General features: G+C 40.1%; 2 protein-coding genes across 2 annotated transcripts in view; one reads left to right on the top strand and one right to left on the bottom strand.

Moving 5' to 3' along the window:
- Window positions 1–7,767, top strand: part of arl10 (ADP-ribosylation factor-like 10) — a 33,130-nt gene extending 25,363 nt beyond the window's left edge. The window contains exon 4 of the mRNA XM_034682908.1: window positions 3,131–7,767. Within this exon, the coding sequence (XP_034538799.1) occupies window positions 3,131–3,304 (174 nt within the window). The 3' untranslated portion in view covers window positions 3,305–7,767. The remainder of the gene's footprint in view (window positions 1–3,130) is intronic.
- Window positions 7,768–13,099: 5,332 nt separating this feature from the next.
- Window positions 13,100–23,790, bottom strand: nop16 (NOP16 nucleolar protein homolog (yeast)). Its single transcript, XM_034684414.1, has 5 exons — window positions 23,560–23,790; window positions 23,308–23,416; window positions 18,111–18,177; window positions 17,361–17,467; window positions 13,100–13,572 (listed from the first exon to the last, which is right to left on the bottom strand). The coding sequence occupies exons 1-5, from the start codon at window positions 23,664–23,666 to the stop codon at window positions 13,429–13,431; spliced, it is 534 nt and encodes a 177-aa protein (XP_034540305.1). The 5' UTR covers window positions 23,667–23,790; the 3' UTR covers window positions 13,100–13,428.
- Window positions 23,791–24,294: the final 504 nt, after the last annotated feature.

The raw sequence follows: 24,294 nt of genomic DNA, 5'->3' as shown, positions 1-24,294 counted from the left end.
AACGCATTTCAATCCAGTGATTGGTAGAAAGAATCGTCACTACCTGTGTGACAGACATTATAAAGGACAAACAAAATGTGCCATGTTTAAATATCCTTTGGATTCAGAGAGAGTAACTTCAAGGGCAAATGCCAAGAACACATGGTGCTGGATGTCCTCCATTGTTGCCTGTTGTTTGCTGCGTCTTTTATTGGCAGACTACTCAGTGTCATGCTGCCATGATGCCACACCATGATGTAGCGCCATCCATCTTACACCTTTTCAAATTAAGTGTACTGTAGGCTGTGGAAATGTATGCAAGATCAGGTTTTACCACTCCAAACTGTACTGAACCAAACCGGACTGCTTGGTGGAAACATTTACCCACAGAGGATGTTTTGTGTATCAGGACAAACTGCCTGATACAGCCTCCTGTCAGCTCCACACAGGGAACTTAAGTCTGGCTTTGCGTGCCAGGCTTGGTTGTATAATATTTCAAATTCTCGTACTCTGAGTGCAGGGGTGTGTTTATTCACAGGAGTACTTTATGCATCCGATAATAAAGGACTGCACTCAATCTGTTTTAAATAAAAGAATAACTTCAGAAGAGAAGGCCAGCTCTACAACCCGAGCATCCGAGCAAAAAGCCTGTACATAAGTGAATCACTTAAACAGAGCGCTGTCCTTGTCGTGAAGATTTTCTCCCACATCATACAATAAGTGAGGTTTAGTCCATTACCTCTGCCGTACTGGAACTGACAAAGATAAAAGATGACATGCTGCTCGCTGTATGGATGATACTTAGAAACGAGGTTTCAAGCCTCTTGATTATTCCCAGAGTGAGATGTAATGGTCGCATGTACGGGAAGAAACCTTGAAGTTAAAATTTAGTTTCTTTTGTAATAAACGTGGATTCATAAATCATCCAAGTGTCTCCTACCTTCTTGGGGAGACTCCAGCCTTTTGTAAAAGCCTAAACCTTTGACATGCTGTGCAGGATGCAGGCGAATAAAAGACATAATGTCTTTGGTAGGAGGAGTAGTTTTTAACTCTGATACTGATTCTCACCCACCATCACTACTTTATTCTTCCCCTCGACGCTCGCTCTTTTTAAACTGCACAAAAGGAGCTGAGCTGAAACTTTGTGTTGGGAAAGACGAGGCGGACTTCTATAGATTCCAGTCTGCAGTGAATAGTCTGTGTAGGAGGCTGGAGTTAAATTCAGTCCTCACGTTCACAAGTTTGGACTCTCTGTGAAGGATTATGTAAGTTAATGGTAATTCTAATATGGGGAGTCACGTCAGGTTGTTAAAGTGGAATACATGTGTCAGTTAGTACGATATCTAACAAAACTTTATAGCCACAATGAGGATATGAATAATCTTTGTGCTGCACTTACACAAGTTTGTGTCTATTAGTTTTTTAAGGCAAAACTGGAGTTAATATCTGCAGCTTGATATGTGCGATCTAAATATTCTTGTGATGTTGGGGGAGTGGGATACTAATTGCATTACATACCTATAAATAGCAAACACAGCTACAAAAGCAGCATCACATGTGAGATGCAAAGCTGCAGCATGACGCTACGACACAACTGTTCAATGCTCTCCCCTCTCAGTCATAGTGAAGCCTGTTTTTCTTTACCAGCTTGTTGTATCTCTGTACATCGAGTTGACAGGTGAAGTTACCTTTGCTTTACATCAGGGCGCAATTGGTCTGGTGATCTAAGTGAGCGCTGCATAAACAGAGGCTATAGTCCTCGTCGCAGCGGTCGCAGGTTCGACTCCTACTCCCCACATTTCCTATCTCTCCAGCTTTCCTGTCCAATAAAGGTAAAAATGTCCCCAAACCAAAAAACATTCCTTTGCATCGGTCTGATGTGGGTCGTGCTGAAATCATGCTCTCCAACTTTGTCAGATCAATCTTTCACTGCCACAGTTCTTTGTTGCTTCCAGGCTGAGTCTCCTTCAAAAAGCCAACATGAGAAAAAGTTAAAAAAAATCTTTAGCTACGCTTCCTTTCATCAAAATGAAGGACCACAAAAATTGCAATTTTGTCAAGTTGTTGTGCTCTTTAAACATCATTGTGGTGTGATAGTGAAAACTGAAAGTGTCAGGCCGCAAAGAGACTAAGGCAAATGTCGGTATTTCAGCAGCATATGTAGTGTATGTTCGCCATATGCTTGTCAGAGGCTATGGCACTCTGCCATACTTTGGCCAATAAGGAACAAATGAAAAGAGTAAACACTCTTTTATCATAATATTAAACTCTGCTGGTATGTTACATTACCAACGACATGACACCCCCCCCCCCCCCCCCCCCCCCCCCCCCAATAATCCAAGCTGGGAATAGATGGGCAAGAGCCAGTATATCACCGGGGTCATCAATGGACAAGTGCCATGTCCTGTTACAAGTGTTATGTCCTGCATCCTGGAACCTCCCCCCTCCATGTCAACCCGCATCATACCCAAACACGAAAAGGGAAAAGAACATTAAAAGAAAGAAGAGTCAGTAGAGAGGATTCAGAGAGAGAGAGGGCGAGAAGCCTGTTTGAGATGGCGTCCGCTCTGCACGAGAGAGACCTTTGTCTCGGACACCGCCTGGGATAATTTCTCCTTTTCCTTATGTGATGGCTTGTTTTTATTGCTTTGTTTGGCATCTCATTTACCCCACTACAGATACAGTTTATGACATGGTCAGCTGTTTGTGTTGATGCTCACAGTTTACTGCACAAGTCAAAGTTTGCAGCTATACATTTTGATGAAATTACGAGCACTGAAAACTGAAATAAATAAAAGGAGACTGTCGAAAAGGGTATACATGCAGGAATAGTTATTTTTATACCTAAATAAAGTAAAGTGAAGTTTTTCAGACCTAAACTACACTGAAAGAGGTTATAGGATTGAATATATATAATATCACTGATGTTTGATAATACTTGGTTGCAGATAAACGCTAACTTTCTTAAGTAAAGGGGCTTTACATGAAAGCACAAACACTGACATGAGATTTAACTGGATAAAATACAACAGCAAACAGACTCTGTCCAATGCCAGCACAGATTATAGATTTAAACTTTTTATTGTCCTTGAAAAGAAGTGAAATCATTTCACATCAAACTGAGTGAGACTGTTTTTTGAACTCTTTGCAGGATAAGCCGAACGCTGTGAGCGTGTCGGAGCTGCATGACGCCTTGTCTCTGGGCTCCGTGACGGAGGAGAGAAAGCTGTTCCTCTTGGCTGCCCAGCTGGGCTCTGACGGGGCCCTGAGGAACTCCTGCCGGGGCCTGGACACCTTCCAAGACCTGCTGCTCCAGCTCGTCTGATCTCTACCCCACTCGCAGAGGAAGAGAGGAGGAGACGGAGGGACGAGAATAAAGGGATGGCTTAAAGGAATCATCCTCCTCCTCTTCCTCTTATTTATTAAAGCTCTGGCTTGTGCGAGGCAGAGGAGGAGGAGATGAAGAAAGCTGCTGGATTTGAAGCAGAGAAATTATTGAAGAAGAGATTTAGAGGACGCCAAAACGGAGAGCAGAGTCGTGCAGTACCTCCTCGGCTTCCTCTTCATAGTTTTCGAACCACGTATGTTTGAAAATAGCAACTTTTGAATTGTCTTACTCACAGATGAAGAGGCGGTGCAGAGTGAGGAGGACAAGGACAGCAGGTGGGACAGAAGGGTGAAGGTCTGTTCACGAAGTCTGTGACTCAGAAATACGAAGTTCACCTCCTGTTAGTGACTCAGACTCTGGACTAGACTTGACGTCTGTTGACAAGCATGTAGGTTTCTCTGTATATAAGCTGGCACATGTGGAGGCTTTAGATTCATACAGGTTTTGTTTGTGTGTTTAAAAAAGTCAGGGGAGCAGAACAGGTGATATTCTGGGTTGCCAAGTTGGAATCCCAGGAGACACCAACCTGCACCTCCTCGGTGAATTAATGGCTCGTGTGTTTGGAAGATTCTCGCTGACTCCTACACGGAGGCTTTTCTGAGATTTGGGGGATTTTCGTGAGGGAATTTAAAGGGACCTCCTGACAGTTCAAAAAGCAGTATTTTATTTTTATTCTCACGACTCGAACGCCAAGCTCCGTGAGGAAGTTTCCACGCTTTTCCGTGACTTTCCTCTCAACAGTAGGAGACTATTTTAGGCTTCATTGTTAGAAACATGTTGGTGTGTGGTCACGTGTGTAGCCCTGACAATACTCAAATTACAATCCAATAAGCACATATTGTCTTCTCTTATCAGCCTGTTAAAACTTACAACTGAATTATTTTAGCAGAATTAGATGTCAGAAAAAAACAGAATGTGCATAAAGACTTAAGTTTACTTTCTGACTGATTCCACTGCACTCTTGGTGAATCTCTTTCTCTTTCTCTTTCTCTTCACATTCATGGCAACATTCATTGTAAAGTACACCAGAGAAGCCAGGTTAAAATGAAGAAGTATCAATCAATCAATCAATCTTTATTTGTATAGCGCCAAATCACAACAAACGTTATCTCAAGACGCTTTTACAAACATAGGAGGTCTAGACCACACTATGTCAAATTATGAACAGAGACCCAACTTCAAGACAGCGTAAGACTCAGTCTGACCCCACCTTAATCTATCATGAGCATTGCACATCGCAGTATTTAGCTAGTTACAGTGGTGAGGAAAAACTTCCTTTTAACAGGCAGAAACCTCGAGCAGAACCAGACTCATGTTAGACAGCCATCATGCCTCGACTGAGTTGGCTCTGTAAAGACAGATAGAGGGGAGTAAGAGAGAGAGGTGAAAGTGATGAGACGAGTCGTAGAAGCTGTTGCCGCTGGAGTCCAGATCGTCCACAGCAGGAGGACATCTACGGCAGCTCAGAGGAATCTACGAGACAATGGAGCTCAGGGACTCCAGAAAGGTCTATGGTTAGTAACTTTAATGGGACAGGCAGAGTTAAAGTAAGTGATGAGGGGGTTGGGGGGAAGGGGGTGAGCTAGGATCCCAGTGTGTTAGTGCGCCAGTTCCCCCGGTAGTCTAGGCCTATAGCAGCATGACAAAAGCTGGTCCAAGCCTGATCCAGCTCTAACTATAAGCTTTATCAAAAAGGAAAGTTTTAAGCCTACTCTTAAAAGTGGAGCGGGTGTCTGCCTCCCGGACCCTGACTGGTAGATGATTCCAAAGGAGAGGGGCCTGATAACTGAAGGTTCTACCTCCCATACTACTTTTAGAGATTTTAGGTACAACTAGCAAGCCTGCATGTTGGGAGCGTAGAGTTCTAGAGGGGTAATAGGGCACTATGAGCTCTTTAAGATACGAGGGTGCCTGATTTTTAAGGGCTTTGTAGGTTAAAAGAAGGATTTTAAATTCTATTCTACATTTTATTGGGAGCCAGTGTAGAGAAGCTAGCACTGGAGAGATGTGCTCCCTCTTCCTAGTTCTAGTCAGTACTCGAGCTGCAGCGTTTTGAACTAGCTGAAGAATCTTTAGAGACTTATTGGTAAGAGGGAGTTACAGTAATCTAACCTGGAGGTAACAAATGCATGGACTAGTTTTTCTGCGTTGCTCTGAGATAGGAAGTGTCTAATTTTAGAAATATTGCGCAAGTGAAAATAGGCTGACCTTGAGATTTGCTGAATTTGGGAGTTGAAGGATAAATCTTGATCAAATAGGACTCCTAGATTCCTAGCCGAGGTAGTATCTAATCTGGGAACCTGAAGGCCACCATATGCTGATGATATATGCCTCTGAGGATGATGGTCAGCTTTTCTGTGTTTCTGGTGTAGCTAGCGGTTACCGATAAATGACTGCCAGGACTTCTTTTTCCGTGCACTGCCTTGTTTAGAGAATCGGCCGCTTGCAAAGATCAAAAACAAAGTGAAGTTTGCCCCTCCAGATATGTCTGCAAGATAATCAATTCTTGGTTCATTACATCCCCCCAATAAGTCACGCCCATTCACCTGTTTCTGGTGAGTCTCGGTTTCACTGTTGAAAGTAAGTCACACAGAGGCTTCACTCTGGATTACTTCTGTGGTGTGAACCTGAAAAAAGGAACCGGTTTCTCGGTGGATAACCTGCAGGTCTTAAGTTTGCTGAATTAACAACAAAATGGGACTAGAAGGAGAAAAGAGAAGAAAACAACTTTTAATGTGTTGATCATTCCTGATGCATTCAAGGAAGTTAGGAAATCTTGGCTTTCCTGACACAACATCAAGCAGATTTGTGTTTAAATGTTTGATTTAGAACAGACTTGCAGATATCTGTTAGTGGCAGATTACCACCAACAGGAGTCGGGATGTCAGTACAGTGGATTGCGCTCTGCCTGCTTTTGCTTAACATACAGCTGGCTGTAACGTGATTGGTCAGTACAACTCAGACTACAAACAGAAACCAGAAAACTTCCTATATTCAAATCCAGACTATACCTATAGATTCTACATTTTTGTACAGAATAGTAGTAGACCATGTAAATGAGTAACATATTAACTACAATTTCAAATCTCAAACTCACAACGCCCTTTGGTTGCAGAGGACTTACACCCCACTTGCTTACTCTGACTTAATGTTCCTTATGTCTTATTTCAGAAACATGTCACATTAAAAAAAACTGATAAATAACAAGAGGAATACAAAACAGGAATACAATCGTAAATTTCAAAGTGACCAAACTTTATTTTTTCAAATCTGTTTCTAAGCCAAAAAAATCTGTAAATTTTATATTTCCTGTTATGTGAAGAGAAATCATGTTGTAGTTGATATAACAGAAGTTTAATTTGATTATAATTTATGTTAACTGACTTTTAGACCTGAGATATGAGGCTGTTTTTGCTTGTTATGTATTTGACTGCAGGATCTTTCATGTTTGTTCAAATTGGTTAAACACAGCCCGTAAGAATGTGCCCTTTAAGTTATGTCAGACAACCAAATGTTGTTGTGTATGGGTTCGTAGAAGTACCCAGAGGCAGTTACTGCTCAGTTAATTTTATTGCCAACTCCAAGAAATGTTTCTGGATTACCTCACTTGGACTGTCAATGCTTTTTCTCCTAATTAAGCGAGAAAGAAAACAAAGGTAGGAGGCGGGTTACACAATGAAGATGTACGGATACTCATCATCCCATCTGAAGAATTCAAGCTCAGTGGTATTAGCCCAGTTTGTATTATCCTCTTTAAAAAGCTACACTTCAAATCATGTTAGCTCTGCAGTTCAGTCACTGTTAGAAGTCACGTAGAAATGATTAGTCTCTTAATTGAATGTATAAATGCTACTTTTACAGATGAGCTGTAGCTAGATTCTGGTCGTTTATGCTGTTAGTGTGCAGCAGTGTTTGCTGTTATTTTCTCAATGAATGTAAAGTTTTATTCTCTATGATTTGATTCTGCAGAAATGTTTTCACAGATTGTGAGTTGTGTTAATGTTCACTGTTCTTTATAATTGATTGTTTTTTTTTTTCATGTGTTATGTAAAAGAAGTGATGAATGTTAGCTCATGCATGTCTTAATGTTTTGGTGCTCTCCTCTAAAACATTAAAAGTATCAGCTGAAGTTTCATAAACAAGTCGTGTCCATCTGGGTTTTTAAGTGAAGGGATTTTACTGGTTATACAGTCAGTTTGATGCTCCAGTGTCGACTTGAGGCTGGCTGCAAAAGCCAAAGAGTCCCAACTAGAGCCCATATTGAAATATTACTTTCTAGAATAGAGTAAAAGATGTTTACAGCCTGGTTCAAAAAACAGTTTGGTCTTTATATTTCCTGTCAATGTTTGTGACAACTGTACAAGGGGAATATTTTTGTTATAAACATCTGTTTTGAACATATTGGCAATGCAACTTATTTATAAAGCACCATTCATACAAAGAGCAGTTCAAAGTGCTTTACAGAGTTCAAAACAACAAAAACGTAAAGTAAACACTTAAAACATTTTATAAGCATTACATCTTTGGCCAGTTATGTTTGATCTTCTCTCTCTCTCTCTCTCTCTCTCTCTCTCTCTCTCTCTCTCTCTCTCTCTCTCTCTCTCTCTCTCTCTCTCTTTCTCTCTCTCTCTCTCTCTCTCTCTCTCTCTCTCTCTCTCTCTCTCTCTCTCTCTCTCTCTCTCTCTCTCTCTCAATTCAATTCAATTCAATTCAATTCAAAGGGCTTTATTAGCATGGAAGACATACTTAATCATTGCTAAAGCTTAAAAAGAAATAAAACACAAAATTACAAACAATTACAGAATAATATGATTCAATGTTAAACTAACAGAGCTGTATAGAAGAAAGAATATATATGAATAATAAAGATAATAATGATAATAAAAATAACAATAATAATACTAACAACAACAAAAATAATAATTACAACAGTAATACTAATAACAACAACAATAATAAACAACTGATCTCGTCTTAACCGAAATGAACCCTTTCATCATCAATTCATCTCATAACTTCTTCCCAAGGATTAAGACTCACACATTGAGTCTTTTCTGTGTTGAGTCACACTCAAAGCTGGCTCAGACCTCTTGACACCCCCGCATGGTGCCCGTATGACCAACATCTAATAGACCCAATATCAGGTTAATTCCATAATGCCATACTTTGTCAGAAAATAACCAATTTCAAAATATAACATTAAACAAACATAAGCATTCAAACATAAAATATTTTAAAGTACAAGATCAAGAAAGAAAGAAAGTGAAATTAGTTAGAATATTTAATTAAATCTCTTGTTAAAAAGAAATTAAAAGAAAATCCTTAAAGTTTATCAAAAATGTTAAAAAAATTGTAGTTAAAGAAATAAAAACTAAGCTTTAAAAATGAGTTTACATCCATTAGTAAATGCTAAATATTGAAGCTAAATGCAGCAGCTCCACCTCTATTCCAGTTTCTAGATTAGTTAGTTGGAATAAGCAATTTCAACATGGTGACCCCCTTCATCTTTGGGCTTCATAAAGCTTCTCCAGAAAGCAATGCAAGGCATCACTGAGACTACATCCATGTTTGAAACAATGAGCCCACCAGACCTCTGTAGCCTGCAGCTTACAGTATGTGTGCTGCAAGTAAGAGGCCCCTGAAAGTGGTGTAAAGTAAAGTCAGTGATTTTGTTGGCTTGGAGTTTTCTCTGGTAAACTTTCTGAAGGTCTCAAATATCTGTTCAACTGGAACAGTACTTGCCCTTTGAATGTGCTAATGCTAGCTGCAGCCACAACTGTTTTGTATTTCTTCGATACACCTCTGTTGCAGGGTTGCACTGTGGTGGAGTTGTGGAATCGTGAGCACTGTCGCCTCACAGCAAGAAAGTTTGAATCCCTGTTTAAGCAGGAGCCTTGTATGTGGAGTTTGCATGATCTCCGTGTGCATGCTAGTGATCTCTCCGGGGACTCTGGCTTTCTCCTGAAGCCCCAAATCATGCTTGTTAGGTTAATGCATGACTCTAAATTGCTCATTGGTTTGAGTGTTAATGGTTGTTTGTCTCTACATGATGACCCAGTAATCAGCTGGCATCCTGTCCAAGGTGCACTCTACCTCTCGCCCAATGACAGCAGGGATAGGCTCCAGCCCCCTGTGACCCTGAATGGGACATGCAGCACAGATGATGGATCCTTGTTGCAATGATGACTTATGGTGATTTTAAGGATTTCTTGTGTTAAACTTGAGGACTTTTTTCCTCCTCTTGTGGCACACGTTTTGCAAGTTAGAGTCGTGTTGCAGTCTCTGAAACGAGGAAAAACATTCACACCGGTGACGCTTGTTGTTTGCATGTAATAGCACACCACCTCTTACTGTGTTGTAATGTGCAGGCTTGTTAAAAGGTAAGTGAAAGTAACTCTTCATGAGCTTTAACCATGTGGAGCCGTCTCTGGGTCATAGTAACCTGCACAGCTGACTCTGCTGTGCAAACATTAACTCTGTGTTGTCTCATGAAGACGGCTTCTCGTTAGACCAGTTAAGGAACTTTGGCCGACAAACTAAAGACAGCCTTCAGATTTTATCTGTGTTTGTTTGCATAGAGAGAGAGAGAGAGAGAGAGAGGGAAACACTCGTTGTTTTTCAGTTCTGTCCATGTTATCGCCTGTTAGGGTCAACATATAGATCACTCCACGTCATTTGACCAACTATGTTTATTGGCAAACCTTTTCTCTAGTAGGTTTTTCTATCATGGTACAGATGTAGCAAAAAGTACCTGAAGTGTTTTTAGACTGAGGTAACTTTTTTGAAGCTCAGAAGCCTTGTAACCTTTTCAAACTTTGAGACATCCAATCAGAATCGAGTGAATTGTTTCATGACAATGTGAATTTAATGGGTTACATGTTTTTACATTCCTTAGACTTGTAGCAACGTTTTTTTTAAATATTTGAGTTGTTTATTATTTATTTGTTTGGTTAATCTTTTTTTATTGTAATATTTAATTTAATAGTACGACTGTGGAAGTGTTGACGCATGTGTTCTCCTGTTTACATCTATTGTCTATCTTTCCCTCCGTAAACAAACCAATTGTAAAATTAACCAGACTTCGGGGTCTGTTATTAGAGCTGTATCCATAGCAACAGTGTGCTGCGGAGTAATAACAGACTGTATTGACCAATCAGAATCAAGTAGCTGTTTAACACAGCCATGTAATAATAATAACCTTTATTTCTAAAGCGTGACTCAAGTTGCTTCTCAAGGCGGCAAGATGAAACAAGTAGGTCACAAAATCAGAGTTAGATCGTGAAAAATAAAATAAAAAAATATAAATTTCTGATGAAATTGTTTCAGATGGGATGAAACATCACTGATCACCTCATGATCAAATGTCCACTCTGAGCGATATATATTCTGTATCTAAAACTTATCCCAGCTCCCTGTTCAGACTCTTGACATCAGTTTTCCTTGGTTTTCCTCTCCTACAGTTCAGCTCTCAGAAAGAGAAATGAGAGCACTGAACCAACAGGACGAGTTTCAGTTCTCATGTCAAACATCAAAGGTTCTGTTGACGTCTGAACTCAAGCTGACAACAGTACATTTCTTAGAACTGCAAGTGGTGATGCGTGCATTTTCTGTGTTTTAATATTCATAGAAAGGTCTGTTTCATAACTGAGTTAATGTATTTACACAGTGACTGTAAATGGATTTTCTACAGATACTTTAGAATAACATGGCTTTGGGACATTTTCTGAGAGGAGAACATCCTTAAACTAAATTGTCTGACCTACATTGGAACATAGAATCACAACATGGGAAAGTTATATAATCACACTTTTAACATTCTGCAGCCATTAAACAGACAAGTGTTTTGAACTTCAGTTAAATCATTATTTATTTAACACACTTTGGGATGTAAGCCCCATTTTTTGGGGGGGCTCTCTTCTTTAACGATGGTGCTGTGTGACATCCTGCTGTAGCAGCTCCTTCATTGTGTATAGCTTTGTCTTAAAGAGATAGTCTGTTTTTTCTCTTACAGGAAGTGGGGTTGAATGAGGTACTTGTCAATACTAAATATGGATGGTGTATGTATGTATTATCCAGTGTACCCCAGTAAGCTCAGCTAGGTCTGAGCCCATTTGGGATGGACTAAGGGGTATGAAAAACTGGCCTGTGGAGTGAACAGCCGAAATTCTACTTTCTTTTTTGAAACCATGGACATTTTATTTATTCATCAATCTTTATTTAGATAGCGCCAAATCCCAACAAATGCTATCTGATGAAGACTCTTTCCAAACAGTGCAGGTCTAGACCGTGCTCTATTATTAACAATGACCCAACATCAAGACCGAATAAGATCCAGTCCCATCTTACAGACAGGACTCAGTCTGATCTCATCTTAATCCACCATGAGCACAGCACTTTGCAGCATTTAGCAAGTTACAGTGGCAAGGACAAACTTCCTTTAACAGGCAGAAACCTCCAGCAGGACCAGACTCATGTTAGACACACATCTGCTAAGACCTAATGGAGAGAGGAATACTTATCAGCACACAATTCAAAAGCTAACATCTGTGTTTTTTCCTAGGGGTGCTGGGGTATAGAGCAACATATGCTGCCAAGAAGCTTCATCAAGGATAGCACTTGCCTTATTTAGCAGGATAATGTGAGTCCACATTGTGCAGGCGCAACAAAGTACAAACCAACTATAAGCTGCCATGAGAGCGGACAAACCCTCTTGTGGATGGAATTCACATGAACACACCTTCAGATCTTTACGATCGTTTGAACTTTGCATCTTTATCTTTGTTATCATCACTGTTGTTTCCAGTTTGACAACATTTATGATTTCCTTCTTGGAATTTATAGACCTAAGGAGTACCTTCACTAGATACTGTGACATATGCTGTTTGATGTGTTTTGATTCTTTGATTGACATTCACAACCAGTCCAAAGTTTGGAAACACCTTTCATTCAAGGTTTTGTATTTATTTTAATGATTGTAAACACTGTAGATTAATACTGAAGCTATCAAAACTATGAAAGAACATATATGGAATTATTTAATGAACAAAAAAAATGTTAAACAAAGCAGAATCTGTTTTAGATTTTAGATTCTGTAAAGTAGCCCCCTTTTTCCTTCATGACAGCTTTGCACACTCTTGGTATTCTCTCAGTCTGCTTCATGAAGTGGTCTCCTGGAATGGTTTCTAATGAACATGAGCCTTGTCAAGAGTTCATTTGTAGAATGACTTGCCTTCTTAATGTGTTTGAGACCATCAGTTGTGTTGTTCAGAGGTAGGGTTAATACACAATGGATAGCCCTATTTGACTACTGTTGTAATCCAGATTATGGCAAAACCAGATTATTTCATAGTTTTGATGTCTTCAGTATTAATCTACAATGTTGAAAATAATTAAAATAAATAAAAACCATTGAATGAGAAGGTGTGTCCAAATTTTTGACTGGTAGTGTACAACCACACTTCACCTTGAGGCTTTTAACTTACTGAACTGGCTAATGAGTTATATTAGCAGAAAGGACTCCAATGCAGACTGCAATTACTATGCTCAATGCTGTTGGGTCTGAAGTGTGTGTTACTGCACTTTATTTATCTTCCATAGTCTAAAAACAAAGCACACTTTGTCACTAGTTAAAATAAAAAAACCGCATAAATTGGAGAGTTCAGACGAAGTGTAGCAGTTGCCTAATCATGGAGTTTCCATTCATCCTTGAGAAAGAAAAACACAGCAGCTGAATGAGTTTGAAGTTATTTTTATGATACAATTAAAAATACATCTTTCTTTTACATTTGACATTTGTAACGTGAGCCCACAGAGCGGGCGGTGAATCAGGATGAACTGGAAAAATAAAAAAAACTTGAAACCTTGACGGGCGAGGAAACGTCCAAAAACCACATAAAGGATCCATAACAAGACACAGACGTCTCTTCTTCCTGTCACTGGTGCTTACTTTGAGAGCAGGTGATGTGTATTTGCTGTCACAGTCAGACAGTCTCTTAAGGGTGAGGTCGTTCTCCTCCTGACACACAGACAGATAGAAGTCTGTAACCAGTCTGTCAGGCTCTTTATTGGTCCATCTGCTGAGGAGGAGCAAGTGAGCTCATGAAAGCCTCGTAGTGCTGCTGGTGGCAGCGTTTGTACTCGTTTATTTTCCTCTTGATTTGTTTGGGGGTGTCCTGGTAGTAATTCTTCTCGTCTCTGGCCATGGCCTGCATGAAGGAGAGAGAACATGACTGTCAGTTTGGTTAAACGAGATAATTAATGTTGCTTTTGACCACTGTGTGCAAATTACCGGGGGTCGAGGGGGGTCTGAGACCCCTTAATTGACACAAGAGACCCCCTGAAAGCCTCAACTGCAAAATTTTTGGGGGTCTCTTGGGAATGATTGGTTGGCTGGGTTAATTTGTTCACGTATGTGTATGTGAGCGAGTGTCCTCTTTGGTTGCAGAGTTGTTCCGTGGTCCTGTAGCTGTGTGCAGCTTTAGCCTGGGTGATGTGTTTTTACAGCACGGATATGCATTACTTGTAGTCTTGTATACTGAATGCTGTGTAAGACTTCAGCCTAATACTGGACAGTGTTTCCCCTCCCATTATATTGGGGATGCACCCGCCCCCGCCCTGGAAGTCAAATTAATTGTATTTTCTGTTTAGGGCCAGATCAAAGCAGAAGTGATTTAAGGTTCCCTCTCTCATAGATCAGGTCTATACCTTGTTCTTTTATTTAACAGACTAAATAGCCTTATGTTATTTATCTTATGTACATGACGGGATGGCGTTTCTGTCTCTACAAGGTCGCATGTTCTGCCATGCGCTCTATGTATCGTGCACGGCAGAGTTCCGCCCTGATGCGTACACAGACACAGACAGACAGACACACACACGCAAGCAGTGTGAGAGTGAGGGAAAGTAATGTCGAAACCACCACAAGAGCAACACCCACACCACGTCACAGAAACATTGACATAATGATCGAGACAGACACTGTCAGTGCCCGCTACTAGCAGGCTGTTAATGGGATGTGTGTATGTGTATGTGTGTGTGTGTGTGTGTGTGTGTGTGTGTGTGTGTGTGTGTGTGTGTGTGTGTGTGAGAGTGATTATTGGAATAATCACAGAATAGAAGCCAATGATTATGGAATAGTATTTTTGCCTGAAATGCCCATCTCTAATATGCACTGAAATGAGAAATGGTAGGAGGCGTTGCAGGAGGTGCAGCTGGTTGTGTAAAGAGGAGAAAGCTGTTATTGCAGCAGGCGTGTGCGTAACTGAACTGAAAACAAATGTGCAAATTAAAGCTGGAGAACAAAGCACAACTAATACATTAAGTAATCTATAGATGGAATTAGTAGATAGACGACATAACAAAATTGAAATATGGATAAAACAGAATTATGCATTTCAATTTTTCAAATAGCCTCAGGTGCAGCATCATTCTGTAAGAAGCACTGAATAAACAGAATGAAGAATTCACATGATAAATACCATCAGACAGAATGTCTGTTTCTGTTTCTGTTCTTCTATTCTAGGCATGTGATTGGTCAGCAGTCAGTGGTGATTTAATTTACTGCTGCAGTCTGACTCAGCTTTTCACAATCAAGTCAAGGTTGGAATATTTTCTACTGCAGGTTTATGTATTGAAAACACACATGCACATTATCTGTTATTGACTGACTGCAACCTGGCAGTGCTCGAAAAGATGACTCCGTCACAAATAATTACTTCTTCTGAGTGAGGCTCTTTTCGGATAAAATGAATTTAAACTTGTTGGCTCGCAGCTCTGAGAAATCACAAACATTTCAAAACGTACTAATTGAGCGTCAAGAGTTTGCAACGCGAGGCTTTTCAATTTTCACTTATAAGAAAAACCGAAATCAGCCACTGAGGAGGAATGAAAAGCAGCTGGAAACTTTTCAAGGAATCCAAATAGAGGAAGCTTTTTCTTATCACAGAGTGCACATAAGATAAAAACAGTCAAGTGGCAAATGAGGTTTCCTCCACACAAAGAAAAACTTTAGACCTTGGCAGCCAGCCCCAAACCTCAGGACGTCAGGGCGTCCTTGAATGCACCGTCAGAGAAACTTACAGTGAATATCTAATCTTAATGCTCATGTCAAACTGAATTCCAGACGCTCAGGACTGACTTTATCTGAGTGATGATGCTGGACTTTGACGACAGGATATTTTGTTGTTCATTTTTGCAGACTGCTGATATGTGCAAATAATGTACAAATGTGTGTGACTACTTTTGGTGGGAGACACAGACAAGACGTGCATTATTTTTAAAGTGTACACATTAATTATTAAAAAGTAAGTAGTGTTTTTCTGGGAGGAAGACTACATTTCCCATGAGTACCTTCACCTACCGTGGTATAGATGCGGCTCTTTTAGCAAATATTGAATAAATACAGATCTTTTTCATTTTACTTTTCTTTGTTCAGACAACTTTATTTTGGGAGGCATTTCCACCTTTAATGGACAGCTGAAGAGAGACGGGAAAAGTGGGGAGTAGAGATTGAGGGAGGAAATGCAGCAAATGATCGAGGCTGGAACCAAACCTACGACCTATGTGACGAGGGCCTCTAGCCTCTCTATATATATGGGGCCGCACGTAGACTGTTAGGCCAACGGCGCCCTGTTCATTCAACTTTTAGCAGAATGCAGAGTTATAAAGTTTGGATTTGTTGCTACATTATATTATCAATCAGACATGCCGGTTTAAACGTCTGAATAACGTACCATAACTTTTGGTGTATTACATAGAGCTACACAGCTACACAGCATAGGAACTGCACATTGTTGAACGCAATGGAACGCCAATATTTCTGTGCGTCCCTACAGGCACACATTTAAGTAAGGGATAATGTATGGTTAGCAGGTTGTTATGGGAAAAAGAAAAACATTGATTAAAAGATTATTTTATTGATTTAATGTTGGGATGCACCGAAATTTTTTGGCCGAAACCACGTCTGGATTTTTTTGTGCAAAGGCGAGTCCTGCAGCGCAGATCCCGAGTTCCCCGCGACATTCACTTCACACCAGTGGGTCTTAATAGAGAACATTCCCTCTCTTCTTGCCCCCTTTGAGTAGCTAACTAAAGGGATCAGCCCCTCTGATGCATCTGTAGCAGACCTTCTTCCTTTAATTGCAGCACTAAAGCGTCTTCTAAGCAAAGAGGTTGAGACGGACCACAGAGTGAAAACAATGAAAAGTACACTTAGAGTCTGTCAGCACACGTTTCACTGAGATCTATTTGAATCCTCTGCACTTCATCGCGACTGGACTTGATCCGCGTTATAAAGATCATTACTTGGATGTGGGAATAAAGCAGCGCGCACGAGAAATGATCCAGGCTGCGATGGATGCGGAGAACCCGCTTGGAAACGGAGAAGTGCACAGTGCAGGAGAACAGAGCGGTCTAGGGGCAGGGGCGTGTCCAGAGCTTTCTGACCGGGGTGGCCCAACTCAGGCTCTCGCATAGGCAGGGGTGGCCAGTGCATTTACAAATAAATAACATTTACCCTTTCTGTCTTCACAACATACTTTCATTAAAGTATTAAGTATAAGTTGTTATATTCCCTTTGACTAAAAAAAAAAAAAAAACATGACCGAGTGGCATACATCTTCAAAACTTAATTCTTTAAGGACTTACAAAAGAGGTTTTTTCAAAGTCACATTTGAGGATAAAGAGCCTAGAAAATGCCTGTGCAACACAAACAGAAAATGCATGGCTTAATCTCAAATCCAAGGAGTGAAATGTTAAAACTGTCCCCCATTTATTTCAGTGTTTCGGTTTTCGGCCTTGGTTTCCTTATTTTCGGTTTTCAGTTTCGGCCAAGAATTTTCATTTCGGTGCATCCCTAATTTAAAGTGATTTATGTACATAGTTTTTGAAGAATAGTCCTAGTGATTCCTCGTCGGAAGATCAGTAAGAGATTCGGTAATAAGGGACGACAGTGGACAGATCTACACATATTAATAAAAATGAATCCCGCTCTTACCTTGAAGTCTTCGTTGTGTTCTTTGATCATATGCTGAACGTACTCGACCAGGTCGGAGGATAACGTCTTGGTGTCTTTCTCTTGGAGACCTGCCTCCTCCTCCAGCACTGATCAGAAACACAAACACCAGGTAAGACTTTCAATACGTTTAAATCTGTCTTCATCATTTCATTCTTTTTCTGTTGCACATACAAGCGAATACAAATATGCAAACTATCTAAGTCTTCCTGCAAAATTAAATATCTACACAGTGTTAACACACAGTGTGATATTGCTGGAGGAATTCAGAGCTGAGATCTGGAGCAGCTGCTGCTGACTGCTGGCAGCTCTCAGCTTCTGTGCACAACAATAAAAGATGCTGTAACAGCAAAGGTCTGCTTCCATTCAACTTAGTCCCTTTGGGCTGAAATCACAGGCCGAGGCTGTGGCATACAAAGTATCCTGGAACATTTAAGCTCTTCAGGCATGTTTCTGCTAGAAGGGGAACAGTACACTGAGGCTTTTATTGCTTCAATTGATATCATTCACTCAAGCCTTAATCTGAGATCAGAGATAAGTGAGGAGAGGAATCCTATGAAGGGAAGTAAGTGGCTGCTGGTTCAGCTTTTGGACAAAAACGTGCAAATCGAATGAGTGAAGCATGTGAGGGACGCTGTACACTGAGAAGGTGTTCAGTGTGACAGCATCAGGTCGGATTAGCTGCAGAATAAAACCATGTGGGCAGAACTTTGAATGAAGAGAAGTACTTACGGTTTAGGACGTAGGGTTTAGTCACGATGGCGGCGGGAGCTCGAGTCTCTTTGTTGTTACCGAGGAGCTGAAACAGTGGAAAGAAACACACGGTGAGAATTGCAATGGAATTAATGAGCCAGTGAGACGGATTCCGGGTAAATCGATTTGGACTGAAGCTGATAAACACATTGCTCTCTCCACAGATCATCCGTCTTCTTATCTAATGTTTCATGACAGATTTGAAATCTGGCTTTTTCACATCTGTTCTTAAACTCTGGGGGAACACTGAGTCCTTCACATTGAGCCCAGAGAAGAGAGAAATTAATCATCTACAGTCTTCTTCATGACATAACTAAATAAAATTAAAACTTTGTCTTAAACTGAAGGACAAGATCAACTGTGACTGACCACAGAGGGAGACTGTTACTGAAGACGTCAGGGGTGCTAGGAGAACACTCAATTATACAGTTAACTTCAAAATAAAAGGGAGCAGTATTTTCAAGGAAGTTATTTTCACATTCATTTGAAATAAAAGTGTAAGAGGAGATTTTATTTGGTTTCACTGTAAGCAGAAGCAACACTCTGCTGCCCCCTTCTGTCACAACGTGCTAACTACAGGACAGGAACCTGACTAACATTTCTTCACTGTTTAATGTTTAATACATATACACTGCTCAAAAAAATAAAAGGGAACACTTAAAAATTACAATGTAACTCCAAATCAATCACACTTTTGGGATATCAACCTGTCCAATTAGGGAACAACACTGGTTGTGAATCAATTTCAACTGCTGTTGTACAAATGGAACAGACAACAGGTGGAAATGAGAGGCAATTAGCAAGACAACCCCTATAAAGGAATGGTTCTGCAGGTGGAGGTCACAGACCATTTCCCTGTCCTCATCCTTTCTGCCTGATTTTTGGTCACTTTTGCATTTTACCAGTGCCCTCACCAGTAGAGGTAGCATGCGGCGGTGTCTGCAACCCACAGAAGTTGCTCAGGCAGCGCAGCTCATCCAGGGTTGCACATCAATGCAAGCTGTGGCAAGAAGGTTTGCTGTGTCTCCCAGCACAGTGTCAAGAGCATGAAGGGGATACCAGGAGACAGGCCAGTACACCAGGAGACATGGAGGGGGCCGTAGGAGGACAACAACCCAGCAGCAGGACAGCTATCTGATCGTTTGTGCAAGGAACAGGAGGAGCACTGCCAGAGCCCTACAAAATGACCTCCAGCAGGCCACTAATGTGCATGTTTCTGCTCAAACTGTGAGAAACAGACTCCATGAGGGTGGTATGAGGGTCAGACGTCCACAAGTGGGGCCTGTGCTCACAGCCTAACACTGTGCATGCTAATTGGCATTTGCCAAAGAACACCTTGTACTCTTCATGGATGAGAGCAGGTTCACACTGAGCACATGTGACAGACGTGACAGAGTCTGGAGACGCCGTGAAGAACGTTCTGCTGCCTGCAACATCCTCCAGCATGACCGGTTTGGTGGTGGGTCAGTGATGGTTTGGAGAGGCATAATCTTGGATGGCCGCACAGACCTCCATGTGCTAGCAAGAGGTACCCTGACTGCCATTGGGTACCGAGATGAGATCCTCAGACCCATTGTAATACCATATGCTGGTGCAGTGGTTCCTGGGTTCCTTCTGATGCATGACAATGCCCAACCTCATGTGGCTGGAGTGTGTCAGCAGTTCCTGCATGATGAAGGCATTGATTTTATGGACTGGCCTGCCCGTTCCCCAGACCTGAATCCAATAGAGCACCTCTGGACATCATGTCTCATACCATCCAGCGACGCCACGTTGCACCACAGACTGTCCAGGAGTTGATTGATGCCCTGACATTGTAGGGAGTGTATACAGGCACGTGGAGGCCACGTGGAATTTCCATGGAAGTTGGATCAGCCTGTGATCGGATTTTCCACTTTGATTTTGAGTATGATTCTGAATCCAGACCTCCAATGGTTTAAGAGTTCCCTTTATTTTTTGAGCAGTGTACTATAGTACTTAGAATTTAAGGGAAAGGCTCATTCATTTCTAAAATCTGCACCCTATTGCTTCAAATCATTTTGGTTGAAATGAATAACATGTTTTAAAAATGCTCCACAAAGTTTGCTCCAGAAGACAGCTACTAATCTGCTCGCTGGATGATCACTATGTGCACTTTGTGTTCTAGTGTCATTCTAAGTGTCTGACAACGTTACAGAAGGATCCCCACAGTTTAGGGATGTAACGATACACCCAACCCACAATTCGATTAGAATCCCGATTTTTGGTTCACGATACGATTCACTCAAGATTTGCTAACGATTTTCAAGAAAACTGGATTAAACTCAAATTTAAATAACTATTATTTTATTTCAATTCTCAGATATGGACAGTTGCAATATATATTTTTTCTCTTATATGTCATTGTAAACAAATTAATCCTTTTTCATTTTTAAGCTGAGTTGTAACTCCAATAAAACCACTGCACACTTTAACGCAACTAAAATCACCATACAAAAATACCTTGTTGGAAAATTTCATAATTACAGAGAAATGGAAAGTGAAGGTTTCCCAAATTAATATAATTATAAAGTATTAAATATTTAAAAAAATCTCTTTAAATTAGAGATGTATATTTCAAGTATTCTACTTGATCGATCTTTGTAAATGTGAATGATCAATTATCATGTAATCATTAAACAAATGTAAATGTTTTCCATGTCAAAAATACTGCCAAATGCGTTTTTTCCCCCTAAATCAAATTTTCCTTCACGCCACAATATATATTACTGATGGTATTAAACAGCTGCACATCATATTGAGGTGTTCAAAATTTTAAACACGCTGAATATAAACGTGAGGAGCAGGCTTATAAATAACCTCCATGGACGCATGGTCATAGAGTGAAGAATCAGACTACAACATGTGGATTTACTGCAACAGGACAACTGAACAGAATCAGATTTTAGAGTCACAGTGTCCAGTTTTCTCCTTCTTATGGAGAAAAATAAGCATTTTAACATAGTAAGGTGTCAGCCGGGAGCGCAACCAGGTCAGAATCAGTCCAGCGGCAGAGAAAAAAAGCGCTCGTGGAGACCTGTCACTCAGCTGCAGCCTCCAGCTGAGCATCTCCGCTGTGTGCAGTCAGCTGATTCTGAAACATGCTTTAAACTTAAAACACCTCCACTCAGCGAGTGATGTGAGAGCAGCGCAAGAGACTTATGATGTTGAGCAAGTGGAGTATAATGCAGATAGCGCCTTCCACTGTTTATAAATTAAAACCTCATACAAATTATGTTGAATCGATTTTAATCCACCCTTATTTGCATCAATTCTTTACCGTCTTACATATATCCTTATTTCCCTACTACAGAGATAGATATTATTATTAGAGATTAAAATGCTTTTTAAACCACATTTGCTCTTTAAATTGCTCAGTGAAAGCCACTAGACACCATTCATCTATTAGAGAGCCTGTATAATCAGTGAACTGATTAATTGAGCCAATTGATGGATTATAGAAATAATAAGTATTCGCCATTGCATGCACTCATGAGGCCGATTGACAAAATACACAGATAATGTCAGTTTGGATGCTGTCAAGCTGTCCATGTACTTTCATTAAAACATATATATATATATATATATATATATATATATATATATATATATATATATATATATATATATATATATATATATAATCCGTAAGACGTAGCCGAGCTCGGCATGGAGCGCAGTTGTACCGTTGGCCCCGACCTCTGCCGAAAATGCCTGTCATTAGGTTGTTTTATTTTTATATTTACAGTTTTGTTATTATTATCATTATTTGTATTATTATTAAATACATTTTTTGTATGTATATGTGTATGTGTATATGTATATGTGTGTGTGTGTGTGTGTGTGTATATATATATATATGTGTGTGTGTGTATTTATTTATTTTGTCTTTTTATTTACTTCTTTTTTCGTTTTATAGTTGGTAAGTAATGTAGAAATTGTGTGTCAAGCTGTGAAAAATTAAAATAAACAGTTCAATATATTATTAGGGGTGTAATGATTCATCCACTACATCGATGTATCGGTTTATATTCCTATGGTCCGACTAAATCGATCTGTGCTCGGCAAGTCGGCCTTCCGGACGACATATCGATCTAACATCGTTTTAAAGGCAATAAATCGATTGTACTGATACTAGGAAACAACACATTGGATTTAAGCACGGCAGACTTTATATGGATGTGGTTTTTTTGCACTTTGAATGATAAAGACGTGAAACGTTACTCAATTCAGGCTGCCTGTCTGTGACATCATCACCACGCGCCAGCAGAAAACTAAACATAGCATGGCGGATGGCAGAGGAGAAGCCAGTGAGCGAGAAATGATCAAGCCACCATTGCTGTCCAGTGTGAGGAAACACTTTGGCTTTTGCAAAGACGGAGAAGTTCTAAATAAGTTGCTTGTTGTTTGTAGGAAATGTAAAGGTCAAGAAAAGAACCACGGCAACACCACAAATCTATCCAACCACCTACTAAGGCGCCATGGGATTTCACACGACGCTAACCGTCCAGGCACCTCTTGCAGCGTTCCCGGCCTCGCAATCAATTAATTATTGATTCATTTATACCTGATTCCCTGACAAGAAACTACAGGAATCTAGGACTGTCCAGTATGTATTTTAATGTCACACTGGTTGAATTTTTGGCTAAAAAAAAAAAAATGAATCGATTTCAAGTCACTGAATCGTTTTGGATAGTATTGTTCTAAATTAACCAATATCGTCAACCACGAATCATGATACAAATCGAATTGTTCTTAAAAAGAATCGTTACACCCCTATATATTATAAATATGAATTACAGTGTATTTTTCAGTACAAAACCATCTATAGGCAGTCCAGTGTACAGGCAGAGAGTCTTATGCATAGGTGTGTTTGGTAAGGTAAGGTTTGATTTGATGAACCACTTCTGAGGTATTTTATCAACTGTTGTGTTGTTATAGAAAAGGGGGAAAGTAAAAGTGTTATTTAGATATTTTAGGAGGTTCATGGAGGTTTTGGTAGCTTGGATCACACATTAAAATAGCCTGTTGTTAACATATCTGTGGAATATAACGCCCTTGTTTATGTTATATTTTAGTGAACCTACCTTTACAATAGACCTATCTCTGAATTCACTGACAGACTGATCCTTTAATAGTTTTATAATGAACGACTCACTTTCTGTTTCTTTATGGGCTGACTGCGGTTGGGGTCAAAAGACAGACCCATCTCCTGCAGGTTGCTGGCCGTGGATTTCTTATCATCCCAAGCATTTCTGATCTGTCGACTGAGGAAGAGGAGGATAGATTAGACCAACATACAAACAAAGAAATAAACTGAATCCCAGTAAACCAACATCAAACCAACTCTCACATGGTGCCAAACATGCCCTGCGTTAGCTAGCTTACATCAGCTAACATGCTGACTTACTTCTCTATCCTCGGGTTGCATTTCTTTATGAACTTCTTCTTTAGCTTCTTTCGGTCCAGGTTATAGTCAAACTTTTGCCTCCTTTTTGACTGCTTTGTTTTCGGCATTTTTAAGTGTTTCTTTATGTGGATTCACGGCTCAGAGGAGGAGGTCTGCTAGCGGAGAGGAGAAGGCAACGTGCTGCAAAAGGACAGACTTTGTTTTGTTCCGGTCACGTGACGACAAACCACGCCTCCTTTACCTTTGACCTTTACGTTTCTACGCAAACAAACGTCAAACTAATGGCGAAGAAGTAAAAATACTTCAAAATAAGACTTGAACCTGCTGTATAGTGTTCTCCCCTCTCATGTAAACCATGTAGGTTTATTTATTTGAGACTTTTTACCTACACAAATACAATTGAGAAAAAAAAATGGCACAAATTTTGAAACCAGGTCATAAAATTTGCTTAATTTTCAAACGAAAAATCACATTTCCACTTGCAAGATCCTTGGGGTCAACTGGACCCCATTCAATGTTTAACATCTCTAAATCAATGACTAACATAATTTTTTTGGCTTCATATTTCTTGAATTTTCCTAATTTAACTGGGACAACTAGGAAAACATCAAATTAAAATGTCAATTTGACGCCAGACTGTTTTAGATGTATATAACACAAGAAATATCAAAATTTTACACACATTTGTTTTGGTTGTTTTGGATGATATTGAGGTCACTATAACCAAGGAGGACA

Source organism: Notolabrus celidotus, chromosome 5 (assembly GCF_009762535.1).
Source record: "Notolabrus celidotus isolate fNotCel1 chromosome 5, fNotCel1.pri, whole genome shotgun sequence".
NCBI classification, from domain to species: Eukaryota; Metazoa; Chordata; class Actinopteri; order Labriformes; family Labridae; genus Notolabrus; species Notolabrus celidotus.
Note: the sequence above shows the minus strand (reverse complement) of the source record. Positions and strands in the feature narration are given on the sequence as shown.